General features: G+C 40.9%; 1 protein-coding gene across 1 annotated transcript in view; it reads left to right on the forward strand.

Moving 5' to 3' along the window:
* Positions 1-16,654, forward strand: part of ABHD12 (abhydrolase domain containing 12, lysophospholipase) — a 34,995-nt gene that overhangs the window by 3,422 nt on the left and 14,919 nt on the right. The window contains 1 exon segment of the mRNA XM_032682502.1: positions 15,337-15,461. Within this exon segment, the coding sequence (XP_032538393.1) occupies positions 15,337-15,461 (125 nt within the window).

Below are 16,654 nucleotides of genomic sequence, written 5' to 3' on the forward strand. Positions count from 1 at the left end.
GCTTTTCTTAAGTGGTTTACAAAAAGAAAGGAAAAATATAGGTATTTCCATTTTTCTTCCATAGATAGCAGTAAAATCTAATATGATGGTTAACTAAGCACTTTACTAGTAGCTCCTTTAAAAGTCTGTGAATGATTTTTTTTTTTTTAAAGGAGCTGTTTTATCTGAAGTTATAAATGCAATAATGCAGCACTAAAGAAGCACCAGGCAGTGCCTGCTGTTCCTGCTATGTGTGTTTTATGTGGATGGCATCCTCTAATATCTTTGTTATGAGGCATTTCCAGGTGGCAGTGTTTAGGTGTTAGATGGTTATTAAGGTGTTTTGGGTACTGCTGTGACTCATTTTTGTGGTTAGTGGCTGTGATGATCTGGGGAAATGTGTTTGAGCAGCTGTAGATATAGAAACCTTTATGTGGGAGCTCAGAGAATAATGGAAATAAGTGAACTTAGTATTGGCATTGATACCAAAGCAAATTCTTCTATCTCATTTCTGCTGAACCCTGATCCTGGTGATAAATGGTCACATGCACGTTACCCTTCATTTCTGTGACCTAGGCCTTATGTGATCCTCATTAATCCCAGTCAATAGTCAAACTATAGATCTGAAGTATGAATTTTGCCATTCCCTATTCTCCTACAAATGCTTGCTACAGATGTTAAAACTTGTTTCTGTCTCTCTCCATGCTGTGAAGAAGTGGAGCGCTGCAAATCTCGTGTATAAGCTGTGTTACTTGATACTTCTGTCTTCTACCTTGCTAGAGAAGCCTGCTGTCCCTCAGGCTCTCTTCAGTTATCCCTGCTACCTTTGCTTCTAGAGGCCTCATGTTGCTGGCACAGGCCCCTGCAAGATGTGTTTTTGGGACCCTTCTGTTGGCTGTCCAGCCTGTATATCCCACAAGCTAGATACTTTTTGACTGACAGTACAATTTGGTGTAGTTTCAGTTACACCATAGTCATCCTTGTTCTTTGTTGTGTGCAGCTTTCTCAGTGCTTTCTCTTGAAAGGCAGAAGGTTGCTTTTACAGTACTGTTTCCTGGGTATTTTATGAAAATACAGGAGGTGCTGAAGACAAGAAGCTGCAGCATCATGCTTGTGTCTCTCCCTCTGATGCAGCTGAATTTTACTGGAACAGTGAGTTGTGCCCAGGCACGTCAAATGCAATGTGTGATGACCCTTGGTGCCATCCTGCCCAGCAGCCAAAGTGCTTCAGTTTTCCCATGTCTCTTTGGCTTTAACTAGCAGTATCTTTCCTCTGACAGGGAACTCAACCATCTCTGTTATGTGTCCCTGTGTCCCCCTGCCACCTTTGCCTTATATCTCCAGGCCTAGCTTTGTTTTTCTGATATTACTTTGTTAGAAGCATTTGCTAGTCTTTATGATTATTCCAGTCTGGTCATTGTAGCAGAGATGACAAATATTTGAACTGATCTCCTGCAAATTTTCATCAATATGTTTCTTAAAGTTTTCTTTTTCTAAGTGAGTTTTGTGCTATTGTCTCTTTGATTGCCGTCTTGTGGTGAACCAGTTACTGTTAGTGCTCTCCAAGGAGGAAGGTGCTGCTTGTATGAGACATTAATCAGTCATGCAGCTTTTTTCACCAATTCCACATTCCTACTGGGTAACTCAGCTATTTCAGTCATTCTGGGTAGTTGTTCTTGAGCAGAGTTCACAAAGGAGCTGTGAAAGTCACTTGCCTGTGCTTTCTTTCATAGTAACTACAGGTTGAATCACATCTCCTGTGGTTAATATATGTAAAGTAGCTTGCTCTGTGTGGGGATTTTTTTTTTTAGTGTGTAGGGTGGTGGTGGATTTATTTTGGTTGGTTTGGTTTTCGTTTTGGTTTTTTTCTTACAGTTCTCTTGAAGAAGATGGACAGTAATATTTTGCTCAGATATGTCAAAGTGGGGTTGTGTAGTTACTTCCACATGTATCTGTCTACCTTTTTTTTTTTCTTGTTTATTCTAATGGTATCTCAGTAGCTGTGCATCCTGGTTTTTCTTGTGTGTTGTCAGCCATTTTGGCAGCTTATGGCTAAGCAAGTGTCTCTGAATTGCTCCCAGGTTATCAGTTTGGGGCATTAGGTGTTCATTCTCTGCATCATCTTCCCGGTTTATTCAGCCTTTGCAGACGTATAATTCTCTAATTCTCTTTCCTTGTGCTCATCTTCTCCCCACTCTTTCTTAAGACATATAATTCATTCAGCAAAAATAGTAATACTACCTGCAATGTGGGGAGTTATAAGTTTTTCTTTATTTTGGATTATTTTTTTAGGACTTATGGATTTGCGAAGTCACCGTGTTGACATGTAGCAGTTCTGTGCCTCAGTGTATTACTGTTAAAGCCTATCTTTTTTTCACCATTTTCATCACTGACTTTGGGGGTGAGGGTTTGGGTTAAAAAGGCATGATTTACTCTCTTAAGCATCTCTTGAAACTCCTAGCACCTGTTTGTATGATCTAAAATTTCTTTCCTTGGATCCAATGTTCCCATGAGCCTCTCTAGATTTTCTGTAATAGAGCACAGCATTTTTTCTGCTGCATCTGATCTATATTACGTCTTCTAGTTTCTGACCAGTTTTCCCAAGTCCTCATATTTCTCATGGAGAACTCTGCTCAAGCAGGCTCGTTGAGGCTGAAGACAGTTTGCCCTCTAGTTTTGAGTTGATCTCCTTGAACTCCTAATTTCATTGCAGTGCCATATTTCTGACATCATGCTTGCCCCTGGGTTCAGTTTTTCTGCTTTGATGGCTTATGTCTGAATTAATAATAACTCTGGTGTTACTGACTGCTACTACTTTGTAATTCTGTAAAGTCCTTTTCTACTTAGGAGCTGTATGAATTGCAGATCTCTGCTTGTTTGAGTATACTAACTCCTGAGACCAACGGGACTTCCTAGTCACATCTGGAGTGAAGATGTCTGTGGAGACGAGGGTCTTCTCAGTGTTGCCACATTCTTTTCTGTCCTTTCTGCTTAAATGGCCACCTCCTTTTACGCTATAAATGACATGCAGTTGCTGAGCCGGGAATCTAGTTCTCTGCAAATGCAGCCACACGTCATCACAGTGAGAGTGTGGGTTTTCTCTAGGATGCAATGTATATTCATTTCTTTCTGGTGAAAACAACATTGTGGTGTTTTCATTAAAACTAATGATAGTGACATCATTTCCTCTCCAGAATCCACTTTGCAGTATTTGCAGAGGCTTGGAATACCCAAGAGGACTTCCCTTGTAGATGAAGAGTACTGCCTGCTGAGTCTGGATTCCTTTGAAGGACCTGCTTAGGAGGCTACAGCTAAGTTACTTAATCTTCCCAGGCCTGAAGGGCAGGTCGATTATTTTGGTAATCGTGCCAGGATGTGAAATTAGCAAATAGGCTTCTACAGCAATTCCCCTACAAACCTCATTTGGAAACTCACTGTGTCATGTTGTTGGTGTTACAGTAGTGGCCAGCTTCTGACATGAGGAGTGAGTTGACTGCAAGCAAGGAAATTCACTAAGGTTGTAATGTGAGACCAATATGTTAATGTAGCTGGTGACTGAATCAGTACCAGAAGAAGATTAAAAGAAAGTACTTCTGCTCTATTAAAGGGTAACAGGAAACCTAGGGGACTTTAAAGGCATTAGCCTGAGGTGGAGTCTGTGCAGTTTAAATTGTACAATTAATTTTGAAATTCAGTGGAAGAAGATTTAGCAGCTAAATTTATACACTAATGAAGTAGATCTGTCCTGTGGAAGGACAACGTAAATGTGACAGGTTTGTCAAGATTATAGCCTGATTGATGAAGTATCAAGAGGTAAATTGTTTCACAAAAGCACTTACTTGACTTTACCCCGTAGTTTGTTATGTTGAAAGGGCTTGTGTTGCTAATGGAGAGCATGTTATCTCTACTGAAAAGTGGCTCAATGGAGAGAGAAACAACTGGGGAGTATTGTGGGATTGATGCTTAGGTTCAAGAATGTATAATTTTGTATATCAACCATCCAAGGATGAGACAGTACTGTTGGTAAAACTGAGAGGAGGAGGGGGTCAGTGAGGGCTGATGAATAGGGCAGCCAGCAGTCTGAGGCAGCTGGTCAAATAGTGAAAAGGTCACCAGGCCCCAGGTTAAATGTAGCTGGACCAAGTCAGGATGGTGGAGGAGAGGATAGGGGTTGTAACTGTGGGACAGGAATGGTGCAAAGGTTTAAGCTGTTCTAGGTAAGTCACCTCTGCAAGCTGTCATGTGTCAATGAGTATCCCCTATTCAAGCAGTAAGGCTGCCATCTAGGCTGTGCACTTTTGTTTTGCTGGTATGCATCTCTCTTTCCTCAAAGCAGTTAAGTGTTGGTGAAACAGTACAACACTAGCTTCAGAAATCAGTCTGGTTCTTACTGAAGGCAATTTAGACTTGCAAGCAAAATCTCTATTAAGTGCCTTGATCATTCACTGAGCTAACAGGAATCAGGACTGTTTGTTTTCCAAATCAAAGTGTTTATTTAACCCAGATTTATTTCAACATTGTAACTCTTACTGAGTAGTAGATCTATAGAAAAGATTGTTAGACTAGAAAATTGACTTCTGAACACAAACACTGGAAATATTTGAGATAAGTCCCACGACTGCCCTCTCCTTGTTCAAAGCATCTGTCAAATACCGAAAGAGGAATTTTAGGTATCAAAAGAGGAAAACCCCAGCATCAAAGTTCCTTCTGAATCTAGCAAATAGCTAAAGCAAACCTTCTAGGGATGGCATGTTTGATTGAGTAGTGTAAGAAGAAAAATCTTCCCTACCAGTTGACTGGCCAGTTAATTTTTTTTTTTTTTTTTAATAACTCCCATGTCGGAATGGCCTTAAGCAGAGATAACAGAATGCAGAATTATTCTTTTAACATCTCTTAAGTCTGGAGTTTTTGCCTCATATCATGGTTGGGAAGAGATAGTGATGTTCGGTTACCTCCCTCTTGTGTTTTATGTACGGGTGATGTGTGAACAGTGAGAGCTGCTGTTCTTTCTCAGTCTCTGAAAAGAAGAACCGATGTGTAGGTCAAATGTGCGCCCTCCCTTCTCTTGTAGTATGCTTCTGGTACATCAGGCATAGAAGGGTAGCTAAGATTTTAAATATTCTTTCCTGTAGCACCTGTGCTGTTCTTCTGAACACAGTTATATTGAAATCAATTTGTACCCACTTAAATGGTTGTTAATTCCTCTTGCAAAAGAGATTAGTGTTGAATAAGGGAAATGAGGTTTTGTGGAGCCTCATCTCCCTTGCTATTAAAGGGTGCAGAACACAAGACTTCAGGTGAGTCCTTTCAGCATAACTGAAAAAATACCTTCTTGGAAGGGTACTCTTCAGTGGGATGTGCAAGCTCAGAGAACAGAAAATGCATTACCCTGTCTAGAGCCTGGTTTCCCTTCCCTGACAGTAAAGCTTCCCCTGGGGTGACTCTTCTGAGACAGAGGAGCCTACACAAATGGGGATGATGTACTGGAGCTTTGGACTCAGGGCCTCCAGGTTGCAGCATCCTTGCTTCTGGAGCAAAGTATGTTTAAGGTGCTTAAGAATGAGAGATTTAAGACTTCCTTGGCATCCTCAGGAAGAAGCCTGGCACTGTTTCTCCCTTAAAAGCAGTCCTATCTCACTTTTTGTAGAGTTTTGGTTTGTTGTCAGAGCAGCTTGAGGAACCAAGAATAAAGCTGACAATGCCAGTTTTATATTGCTGAATATGAAACTCTGACTTGGACACAATCATTGGAAATAGCCCGTTCTCTGTTTTTGCAAATCCAGCAGAAATGCAGTGACTAACCTTTATTTCAGTGCCCCATAGCTTTGTGCTGTCCCTTGTAAAGCATTGTTTTCCTCTTTTGACTGAGTAGGGACTGCATTTCATGTCAAACTTTGTGACAGCTGATGTACAGTCCTGGAAATGTTTCATTTCCTGCCGTTAAGTAAAACTCTACACCTGCTTTTCGCCTTTTGGAGTATATGTTTATGGCTTGACTCTTCAAGGTTTGTAGTATTAGCAAGGCTTTGGTTTTAATTGTCATTATTTTAAGCCTTTGTTATTTGAGTTCTTTCCTGAACAAACTGATAGCCTAAAGCTGGAATCCCTGAATAAATCACAGATGAATGCAGAAAACAGATTAATCTGCCTGACTGTATGCAAATAACCCATGCTAAGGTATGTCAGAGGGCTGACAGGGTTATTGTATCAGTTGTGCAATCCGTTCTTTAACCACGACTGTTGCTTATGGCCATGCTCTGTTGTTAGCCTCCCTTTTTAAACGGGTCACAATTACAGGGGCACTGTGAACTGCCAACTGACGTAACTGTGCTGAGCTAACAGTCAGCATATCTAATGTTTTGGCATTGTTTAATGTTCTTGTTGCGTTGTGTGCTTTAATAGGAAATGTTGGTCTATTGTAATCAAACATGTATGCTAACAATGTGTTCTGAAATCTAAAAGGTGGCAGTATCGCTGCTAACACAAGAGCATTCTTTTTCTTCAGGCTTCGAGAAGGAATGGCTTCTGATCTCTGCAGCAAAAGTAGAGCTTCCCAGCTGAAAGTATAAGATGGCCCATTTTCATATATTTAAAAGGAAAAAGGTCTACATACACAATGAGTCAGATGGTTTAGATGAAAGCCAGAGCCAGAGAGCTGCTAGTATTGATAATTCTGAAGCTGTGTGGCTGGTGGGCTGTCTCACAAAACCTGTTGGTGTGAAAAGATTTCGTGTTCACAGAGTTGTGCAGCTTGGAAATATGGGCCCTGTTCATACATGTGTATCCACAGGAACAAAGGCTGACTCTGGATTCTTCTTGTTGCTGCAAGGTTAACACATGCATGCAAATCTGTCAGATTTACAGCATGTTAAGAAGTTTGTAAGTGTGTAAGGGAACTGGCTCTGCCATACTGTGTGATGCCTCAATTATACTATGCATTCAGCAGGCAAGTGGCTTTACTTCAAATGTGAGTTAGGAATGTGGTAGGGTATTACATGTCTGGACTAGTTCTGCTCTTGAACCTTTGCTTGTGCACCTTCACTACTGTTCCTCATGAAGGCAAGTGTGTAGAAAGAAATGAGTTGGATCACTTCAATAAAATCAGACTTGTCTGGTCTCAAGCTTTTGTTTTGCACTTCTGGTGCTGTTCAGTCTTTTGTGTTTATGTTCTGGTTTTTCCTCTTTCGTTTGCAGACAGCTTTGCATTCTGGCTCATGGAGTAGTGAGAGGGCTGTGCCTTTAATATAACCAGCTGTCAGCTGTGAAATGAGTGGAAACTTAAAAATTTGGTAAACACTGTGGTGGGAGGTACTTGCACCACAGTAGTATCTAATGCCAAGCTCGACTAAAATCTAGTGTGGGTGACTTCAGATTTGATTAGTTCCGCAGTATGCTGGAGAACGTATGTTCTTAGAATTTAAAACATGCAGTTCATACTGGAAGGGTTCTGGCACAAACTAGGCGGCTGTTGCAGAAGATATGTTCAAGAAAGTCAGCAACCTTAAAACCTAATCCCCAAGCCTGCCCTTCTGTCTCAAAAAGTCAGTTGTTCAGTTGCCTAGGGTTTAATTATTCATTGTTTGGTACGTACTTAAAATAACGGTAGCATCTGTTCCTTTCTTTTTAAAATGTAGCTTTCAGGTTAATCTTGTCACACACAATTCACACTAATGCTAATACCGTTTTGTGCAAGCATTGAGAAGTAACAGTAGTTGCTGCTTAGACCTTGCTGCAAGTGTACATTTTAATAAACGATGCTGTGTTGCCAAATGTTCAGCCCATCTTGTCTCCTGGTCCATGACACGTATGTAGATTTCACGCAATTGGAATGTAAGTTATCAAGACTAATGTGCCAAGCTCCTGTCCTTCAAAGGAATTGCCAATGCTTACAGTTATTTAATCAGACAGATGACTTTATTACTGTCCTTTGGGGTAGTCAGCTTAGTTGATGGTTCTGTAGAGGAGAGCCCAAGCATTAGGAAGGTATGGGGTGCTTGATGGGGAAAAAGTTAGATGTCCCATGTCCCTGTCTTGTGGGGTGTGTAAATGCTTGCGTGAGCCTTTCCCTACCTTGTTTCACTTGCTCTGCTTTTTGCAGTGTTTCGTTGACAAAGGCCCATACATTACCTGCACGCTGCTCCATTATTTCTGCTCATTAATGCTGTACACGGACTTGCCTTTCCCTCACTTTATGGGCTTAATTTTTTTTTCTTTTCCTGCTGTGCTCTGAGTCCTGGCATGACCTTCACTGGCATTTCATTGCTATCAACTGACTGATCTGCAGTGCCTTCCACTTACTCTGAATGCTGATGCCACATTTCCCCCACTTGATACACCACGGTCTTGATTCTTGCAGGTCCTACCCAAGATCTTTCCCTCTTCTGCAATCTGTAATGTGGTTATAAAGGTCTCAAAGCTGGAGCTTGATGGCCTCTCCTAAAAACTCGATTAGTTGAGATGCCTTCCTTTACTTTGCTCTCTCTTGGAGACAGACCTGAGTTCTTGCAAATGACTGGCTAGATGGCTTCCTTCTTGCTGTCTGTTGTTTTAAGTTAATGGTTAATCCCTTGATATTAATCAGAAGGAGGCAGAGAAGCAATCTGTGAGAGTCTGGGCTGTAAGAGAGCAAGTAGGTAATGAAGTGGGGGAATTTGGGAGCTTAAAGTTTCAAACCTCATCTGTATTCAGACAGTTGGAACAATACTGCCTGAAGCTCTTACCCCAGCCAAAAGGAGATGCTTTGTAGGCAACAGTGTGTTTTGGGGCTAAAATGAAGCGTCAGGAAGGATCTTGGGAATAGACAGTTTACAAAAAGGGAGGGAAAGGACATTGCTGAAGAGGAATATGTCTAAGGCAGTGGTTGTACAGTCTCTGTAAGCCAATGCCACGGCCAAAAGAAAAGGTCCTGGAGGCTCCTTCTTTTGACAGGCTTTTCTACCACAACTGCTAAGCCATCCCCACAAACTGATCTATTTGAAACCTAATTTTACATGGATTTGCATGTATCTGTTACGATGCAGATACAGGATCAGGTGTTTTCTAGGATGAACTTCCTTTTGTGGCCACATTAACCAATTGCCAGCTGCATAGATGTGACATCTGGCAGTAACAATTTATTCTACTGCTGGGTGTCTGAAAAAATGATGAAGTCTTTTATCCTTCTAAAAGTATGTTCTGCATGGCCCTGTGATATGTAGTATCTTCATTCTTTTGTCTGGAGTATCCGGTATGGAATATCCCTTTGGTCATTTGGGGTCAGCTGTTCCAGCTGTGTCCCCTCCCAGCTTCTTGTGCACCCTTGGCCTCCTCTGTGGTGGGGTAGAAAAGGCCTTGAGGCAGTGCAATCTCAGCAATTACTAAAACATCCTTGTCAACACTCTTTCCAGCACAAATCCAGAATATAGCCCCATACTAGCTATTATGGAAAAAATGAACTCTACTCCAGCCCAGCACAATACTATACTGCAGTTTAGTTTTTGAGAGAGAGACTAGAATATTTTTTCAGAAAGAGCAAAGGTTCAATATTTTAAAGACCTTTTTGTAAGAGATGGCAAAGGAATCTGGTAGAGCTAATTTTCTTACTTTCCAGATCTTTCCAAGAGCAAAAGTTTTTAGGAACTGGGTGAAACAAAAAGTCTCTGAGGATGCAGATTACCATGCAGTTTTTGTACATGATGTTTTAGTTGTTTTATGAAACAAATTTAGGTAAATAAAGAGAGCTATGCCTTCACATTTGTGTCTTGTTTCCAGGATTGTGGTTTATGACTTTTTTTCTTTAGATGTTTGCTTAATCCCTAGAATAGCAAGATGAGTTTGGGGGCTTTGATTTTTCTCTTTGTGTTGTTTTGCAGTGAACTCATCCTATTAAAGGGATCTTAGTGCCAAAGGGAGGGATCAACTGCTCAGATGCTAAGAGTTCTGGCAGATACTACTGTTCCCACTGGCTTTCATGGATCAAGATCTGTTTTCAGGATTGGATGAATTTTCTGTAATTCAGCCTTCCTTCTCTATACAGTACCTCCAGTGAAGCAGAATTAAGGCTTGGCTGCAGATTTTTTCATTGAGGTGAATTCTGTATAGAAGTGCCTGAAATAGCCCAAAATGAATCAAGTGATTGCTGGTTTGCCCATGCAGCTTTGTTCACTGTGCATAGAAACCAGGAGGGGGCAAACCCTTGGACATTATCATCTTCTCAATTTGCATTTTAACTGCACATAAAACAGGTTTTATAGCAAACCAGAAGAGTAAAGAACTCATATTAATCTTGTAGTGGAAAATTACATTGTTGGGTGGCACTGCACAAACTGTCCAAAAACTGAATGGAGAGGAGACACACTGCCTATGAACTCCTGTTCAGGAGCTGAGACTGCCTCTGTACATTCACACAGTTGGAAGACTGACAGGTTTTTTCCCTTTGTCCGGGGAACAAATGAAATAAAATAAAAGATTAATTGGATTGGGTGGCTCAGGTAGCCACCTTCAGGACCTGCAAGAAGGAGGAGCTCTGTGCAACACCACTGTCCAAGCTTTCTGTAGGAAGGGAATATGAGTGCTCTTCAGGATCCTACCTGGGCTAGAAACCATCTCTTGTTTAAAAACAAAGCTAGTAAAGAAGGCTGAAGGGCTTGCCAGGGCCTTGATGTGTGGACTGTCCTGCCCTTTGCATGGCTGCTGTGTTGTTTCTGCATGCCCCTGTGTGCCTTGAGGCTCAGTTGCAGTTTCCAGGTTGTAGAATAGATTGTTTTGGGTACAACTCTGTTTACCCCCCAAAAATTGTCCCAGCCCTTTAAATTTCCTTTGACCCTCATTTTTTTGAATCTTTTGTTTGTGTGTTTATCTACCTCCTGATTGTTATGCCCTTGAACTTTGTCTGAGGGGACAAATGTATTAATTTTATTTAGTTTTTTAAAATGTATTCTGTTAGAAAAGTGGTGGGATATGTTCTTGTTATGCCATTATTCACACTCTTTTACTTTTTCCTCTACTGCTTTTAAAGTGACTTTTGTCACCTGATAATCAGGAGGTACCTTGCTTGACCAAGAATGAAAATGGTCTTGGCTTTCCACATCCCATGTTCTGAATTCCTGCCAGGAGAGCATTGCCAGTTTGCAGTTTGAACAGCTGATGGGGCCACCAGAGCAAGCCAGAGTGACAGCATTTGCTGAACAAACGTAGTTTCATATGCTGGTGTCTGTGCGCATTTTAGTTTTACAGTTGCCCCAGGTAGATCACGTGAGCTATATGTGCATTTGTCTATAGATCTTTTTGGGACTGCAAGTGCAATGTATCTGTGTTTCTCAAATATTATTCTTGATCGACTGCAGCTCTTGTTTCTCTTGTTTCACCCTTGGCCTGCCCTTTCACCCTTGTAGCACAGCCGATAAGGAGATCCTAATGGAAACTCTTCTGGTGTACTTCTGATGCAGAAATGATTTATATATTCTGCAGGGGAAATTATTTTAATCCGAACCTGGATGCAGAATGTGCCACAGGAGTGTGGTGGTTGGACACTTTTCATGAAATCTCCCGAGTTTGCTGGAGAGGAGGGGGGAACACCAGCACCGTGATTTGAAAGATGACCGTAGTAAATTTGCTTGACTCCGTTGCTTTTTGCAGATGGACTGTGATTGTGGACCACAGATAGAAATCCCTGTTGTGTGATGGTGCAGTATTTGAATGTTAGCTTGTGAGTTGTTTTCCATGGTGAGGCAAAGGATGTTTGTACCTGCAGTTCCCTTAGTGCTGATAGACCAAAGACAGCACAGTCAGGAGAAGTGCTCATGAAAGGACTTCCAGCTCCTCATTGCCAGCCAGATACTCATACTGGGCCCAAATGCAAAATAGGCTTGCTCTGAGAGAATATAGAACCTTCATCCAGGTGCAAGTTACCAGAAAAATTTTCTGTTTCTGATGTCACACTTACTGCAAAATCTTCCTTCTGTCAATGTAAGTATGTCTGGAGAGAGAATGTATTTTTTCATGTCCACTTCAGAAACCTGTGTGAAGCAAAAACTACTTCAGATTTTGGCTGTATGTGGGCAGAACCCAGAAGCTGGGCAAAAACCTTTGGTAAATGAAAGGAGGAAAATGTGATGTCAGGGGATTTTGTTTTATTTTGGGGTGACTTGGGGTTGGGTGTTCTGTGTTGTGTGAGGTTATTTGTTTGTTTTGGTTTTATTTAGACATTACTTTTATATCCATTTCTGATATTATAAATTAGCTTCAGTTTGCAGCTGCTTATTTTCTAACTTACTTGTATATCCTAACTAAGACCAGCTGAGTTTTCTGGTGAAAAGTATGTTGCTGCTGCTTTTGCTTGAGCACACCAAAAGCTTCTTTTGCAGGGCATTTATTTCCTCAAATAGGTTTCCTACCAAGCAAAAGCAATTTAATTTAGCTAAATTACTCACTGAAGACTTACCTGATAATTTTATAATGTCTGTACTTCAGCACGTTGTCTTGGATTTATCAGGAGAAAAGAAGTTGTCTGATGGATAGAAGCTTTGCCCTGGTTGCATTTTAAGTAGAAATCTCCCTGGAGATGAGGTGTAAATATCACGTTACCGATTAGCATTTGGCATGGAGCATGAGAGCAAAGAAAGAGATATCTACGTTCAGTCTCCGAAAAAGAGAAACTGGAGTCATTCCTGGACTCTGACAACATTACTTGCATAATGTCGTTTCAGTGTTTTCTGTTCCTGATTCTGACTTGTGGCTGGGTCATGTGAAGTGCTTTGCAACCCAGATATCTGAAGAGCCTCTGTTTTGTTGTGCTCTGGTTGTGCCTGGAGGAGTTTAGATCTGGCTCTGGTATCTTTCTGAGCAAGTGGAGTTTTTATTCTGTAGAACTGAAATCCTGGCATATGCAAAAGTCCCCTGGGAGAGCTCTGTTTGGCTGCAGCAGGATCTAGGCCCCAGGCAGGAAAACTTCTGGAAAGCCCCATCCTGCCTGGCTGCTTACCTGTATTATGGTTCTTAGTGGGAAGGTGGTGATGGCAACCACCTCAAGTGTGAGCTGAGGGGAAATGGCAAGAGTGTACTAATTCTGAGCAACTAGCCAAATGAGACAAAAGGTTTTAACAAAAAGGCACACTTTTCTCATTGAAGATAGCTAAGTTATACACCAATTGCTCAGCAGCTAAATGTCAGCTGCCCTTCGGTGATATCTCCACCCTCTCTCTTCCACAAACCTGTTTCAGCTATGGAAATAAGTGGTAGTTGCTAATGTTGGGGTGGTTGTGGAAAGCTGACTTTAATCTGAGAATAGAGAGCTGTGATCAGCTGTGGTTAGCCCAAACAAAATGCTGTGTGTTTTTTTTCCCCAAAGTTTTGGGGTTTGCATTTGTGTTCAGCTGACCTTACCTCATTTCATGGTGGATTGCTCTGCAGACCCCGGCTCTAGACCACATCTGCTGGGCTCCTCTCAAACACTACAGCTGTAGACAGACTGGGTTGCTTATTACTCACTGCTCTGTACTTGGGACCTCTGCCGCTGCCTCCTCTATTTGCTGCTCTCCATGAGGCAGAGGTAGGTCAGTCTGAGGGTTTGGTACTCACTAACTTTCTTCGAAAGCCCCTGTTTTGTGCTGTTTCTTCTGCAAGTCCTTTGCTGTTTCTGTTTTTATTACTACTTCAGGAAACTGGGCTTGAGGTAGGGAAATGTCATTGAAAGTCTTGATGGCATTCTTTACCTCTTCGTTGTCAAATTTGCTGTGGCAGTTATTAAAATCTGTTGAACTTCTCAATGTGCACTTGTTGCAGCCACAGCTGGTTGACAGCATCTTAGTAATAAATTTTTTTTCCCCTCTTGGAGAATCGCAGTTGCTTTAGCTTGTCAAGAAAAGGGTCTCAGTTTTGATAGTAGATGTTTCTGAAGTCCAGAATGTGGTTCCTGAGTGAGAAGAGGCAGACAGAATACTTGTAGGCAGATAGTAGATGGAGGCAGGTTTTGGATGAATGAGAGGACAGCCTATTCCCTGTGAGCACCCTAGCAATCATGCCAAAAACTTAGCTGGGTGGGAGAGATTGGAATATCTTCTTTTTTGCTGTGCTGGAAACCTGTTCCCGAGAGTCTTGGCTTTAGCCTAGGACTACAAAAGCTATAGAGATTTTGAAAATGTTGGTGCATGATTAAACTATTTCCATCCCAGTTCTTTCTGTAGGCTCACATTTCTTGTAAAAATGTATAAAATGAGGTCTTTAGGCTCTCTATTTGACAGTTTTAACTAGCTGACAACATACAAACCCTCTTAGCACTAGTGTGGAGCAAATTCAGCTGCCAGCAGTTCCTGATACTGAGAACTGGTTGCTCACTGCATGGAACATCATTCTTGCTCAAGACTGTCTGCTGAAAAGCAAAAGAAATTGTGTTGCCTGAAGGTTTTACATCAATTTTAGTTCTTCATTGCAAGGGTAGTTGAGAGCCTCAATGTTTCTGCATGTGAAGTGCTAGTCCACTAGATCATTACAAGTATACCTTTATGTATACGCATGTGCATTTATAGACATATGAGTATGTATTTGATAGTTATTTTGAGGCAATAAAGTATATTCTAAGATATATTGCTTTACTAGCTACTGTGTGATACTTGATTTTTTTGTTTGTTTGTTTTTTTCTTTTTTCGATGTTGGTTTGTGGGGTTTTTTTGTTGGTTTTTTTTTTACAGGGGAGGGTTTTGTTTGTTTGGTTGGTTGGTTTTGGTAGCTTATTTTTCCCAACTCAAGAGAAAATAAAGTTTTGGGCAATTGTTCTAAACTTATTCTGGACTCATAGAGAATAATGCTGTGGATTATGAAATTTATTATGTTCTATAACTTAGAAAGGTTTGCTTTTCAGGGCTTTGAGAGGTACAAACCCTTTTAGCTAGACAAGGGAGAATGTCTGCTCCAGTCCATAGATGAAATCATGTGTAGTTTTATCAGTCTTACTGCATGTAGTTCCTCAAAATATGTGATAAACGAACTGAACAAAATCTTGCCAATAGTGATTTAAATGGGAAGCACAATCAAGCTACATTTTGGAAACAGTCATGTGATATGCATTCTAGAGATCCTGAAATCTGCTAAAAGAGCAGGAAAAAAAAAAAAGGTCTTGTTACAGAGTCCTTTAAAATATAACCAGTACAGAGTTTCTGTTCCCTTTTTCTAAACTGCATATCGTCAGCTGGTAGTTTGGTTACTTCTGCTTGTCTCAAACAACTGAGGCTACATAAACTATTTAAAATTAGGTTTTGTTTAAAGAGTAAATGACCAGATTTTCAAATACACCAAGCACACAGATAATTGTCAAAATTACTCCATAAAATTCTTACTATATTCAGGCCTGTCTTCCTCTCTTTTTTTTTTTCTTTTATACAGGCGATACGGATTATGGTTTCGCTTGCGGAAGTTAATAATCTGGTTGCTGGGAATGTACATAGCCATCCCATTTCTAGTAAAACTTTGCCCTGCTATTCAGGCAAAGCTGGTCTTCCTAAACTTTGGTAAGTGACTCAGTCTGCTGAGGTGGGTGAGGGGAGAAGGGGAGGAGTCTGTCTTCCATTTGTCTGCCTTCACTTTCACCCTGCATATGTACAGCTTGGGAAGGACATGAACTTTCACAAGTTGTAAGTTTTCCAGGCTGCGGTTCGGAAAGCATACTCAGTGGCCCTGGTGGTTGTTGTAGCATGTCTTTGTATAAATATAGTGACCAAACTGAAGCCAACTTTCCAGCCAAAAGGGTATCCTTCAGGAAAACTGTGCAATATGTCAGATGCATGTTTCTGAAGGGTTCAATAAAATTGCATGAATAGACAGCAAGCAAATGAAATGAAATCCAGTGAATTGTTTTCCAGGCAGTGAGTCTTCACATGGAAGCATTTTAAGAGAATATTCTGATTGAAACAGAAGAGACCTGTTGATGCAGTCAGATTGCATGTTTTCCTTATGTCTGTTTAGCCTTTGTATTTGGTTAAATTAGTGATATAGTGGGTCTGGCGAGCTGGCTCAGTTCCCAGGTCACTGAGACAGGCCTAAGCATCCACAGGGTGGACAGTGATGGAACATTGCTGTATGAGAGATACTACTTTACAACCTAAATCTGTCTTTAAACCTGAGTTATGTTGTAACGGAGTTTTGAAAATATCTTCCTTTGACTGTAGTAGCTAGAAGGACTAACTGTAGATACATTGTTTCCGTATAATTTGTGTCATTTTGAGTGCATGCCTTGTATATTCTAACACCTTGTATATTCTAACACATGGTTGCTGTGAAGTGTGCACATGTGTGGGCCAGCTCCTGTGCCTTGATGGTGAGAATTGACAGCTAGGTAACCTGAATAATGCAGGTTTCAATGATGATTTTAATTTGCTCTTGCAGAGCTTTTTTAGATCTCCCTGAAGTTCCTGCCTCTATTCATTCCCAAGTGACTGAAACAATTGTCCTGTAACGCTTTCTAGCAGTGGTATTAGAGCAAGTACTAGTGCAGTGTTGGTCCTCTTCCTTTTATTTGTGACAATAGTCCCATGAAAAACTATTTACCTTAATACAAAGTGCATTCTAACACATGCATTAGAAATACCTTGACATACTGAGTAATTCTTCTGCATTGGAGAATGATGTTTCTCCTTCAGAGGAGTGGTGTAGGGTTTGGCCTGTCATATTTTAATCTTTTGAGTATAAATCACTACTCTTCAAC

The sequence above is a fragment of the Chiroxiphia lanceolata genome, chromosome 3 (genome assembly GCF_009829145.1).
Source record: "Chiroxiphia lanceolata isolate bChiLan1 chromosome 3, bChiLan1.pri, whole genome shotgun sequence".
Classification (NCBI taxonomy): Eukaryota; Metazoa; Chordata; class Aves; order Passeriformes; family Pipridae; genus Chiroxiphia; species Chiroxiphia lanceolata.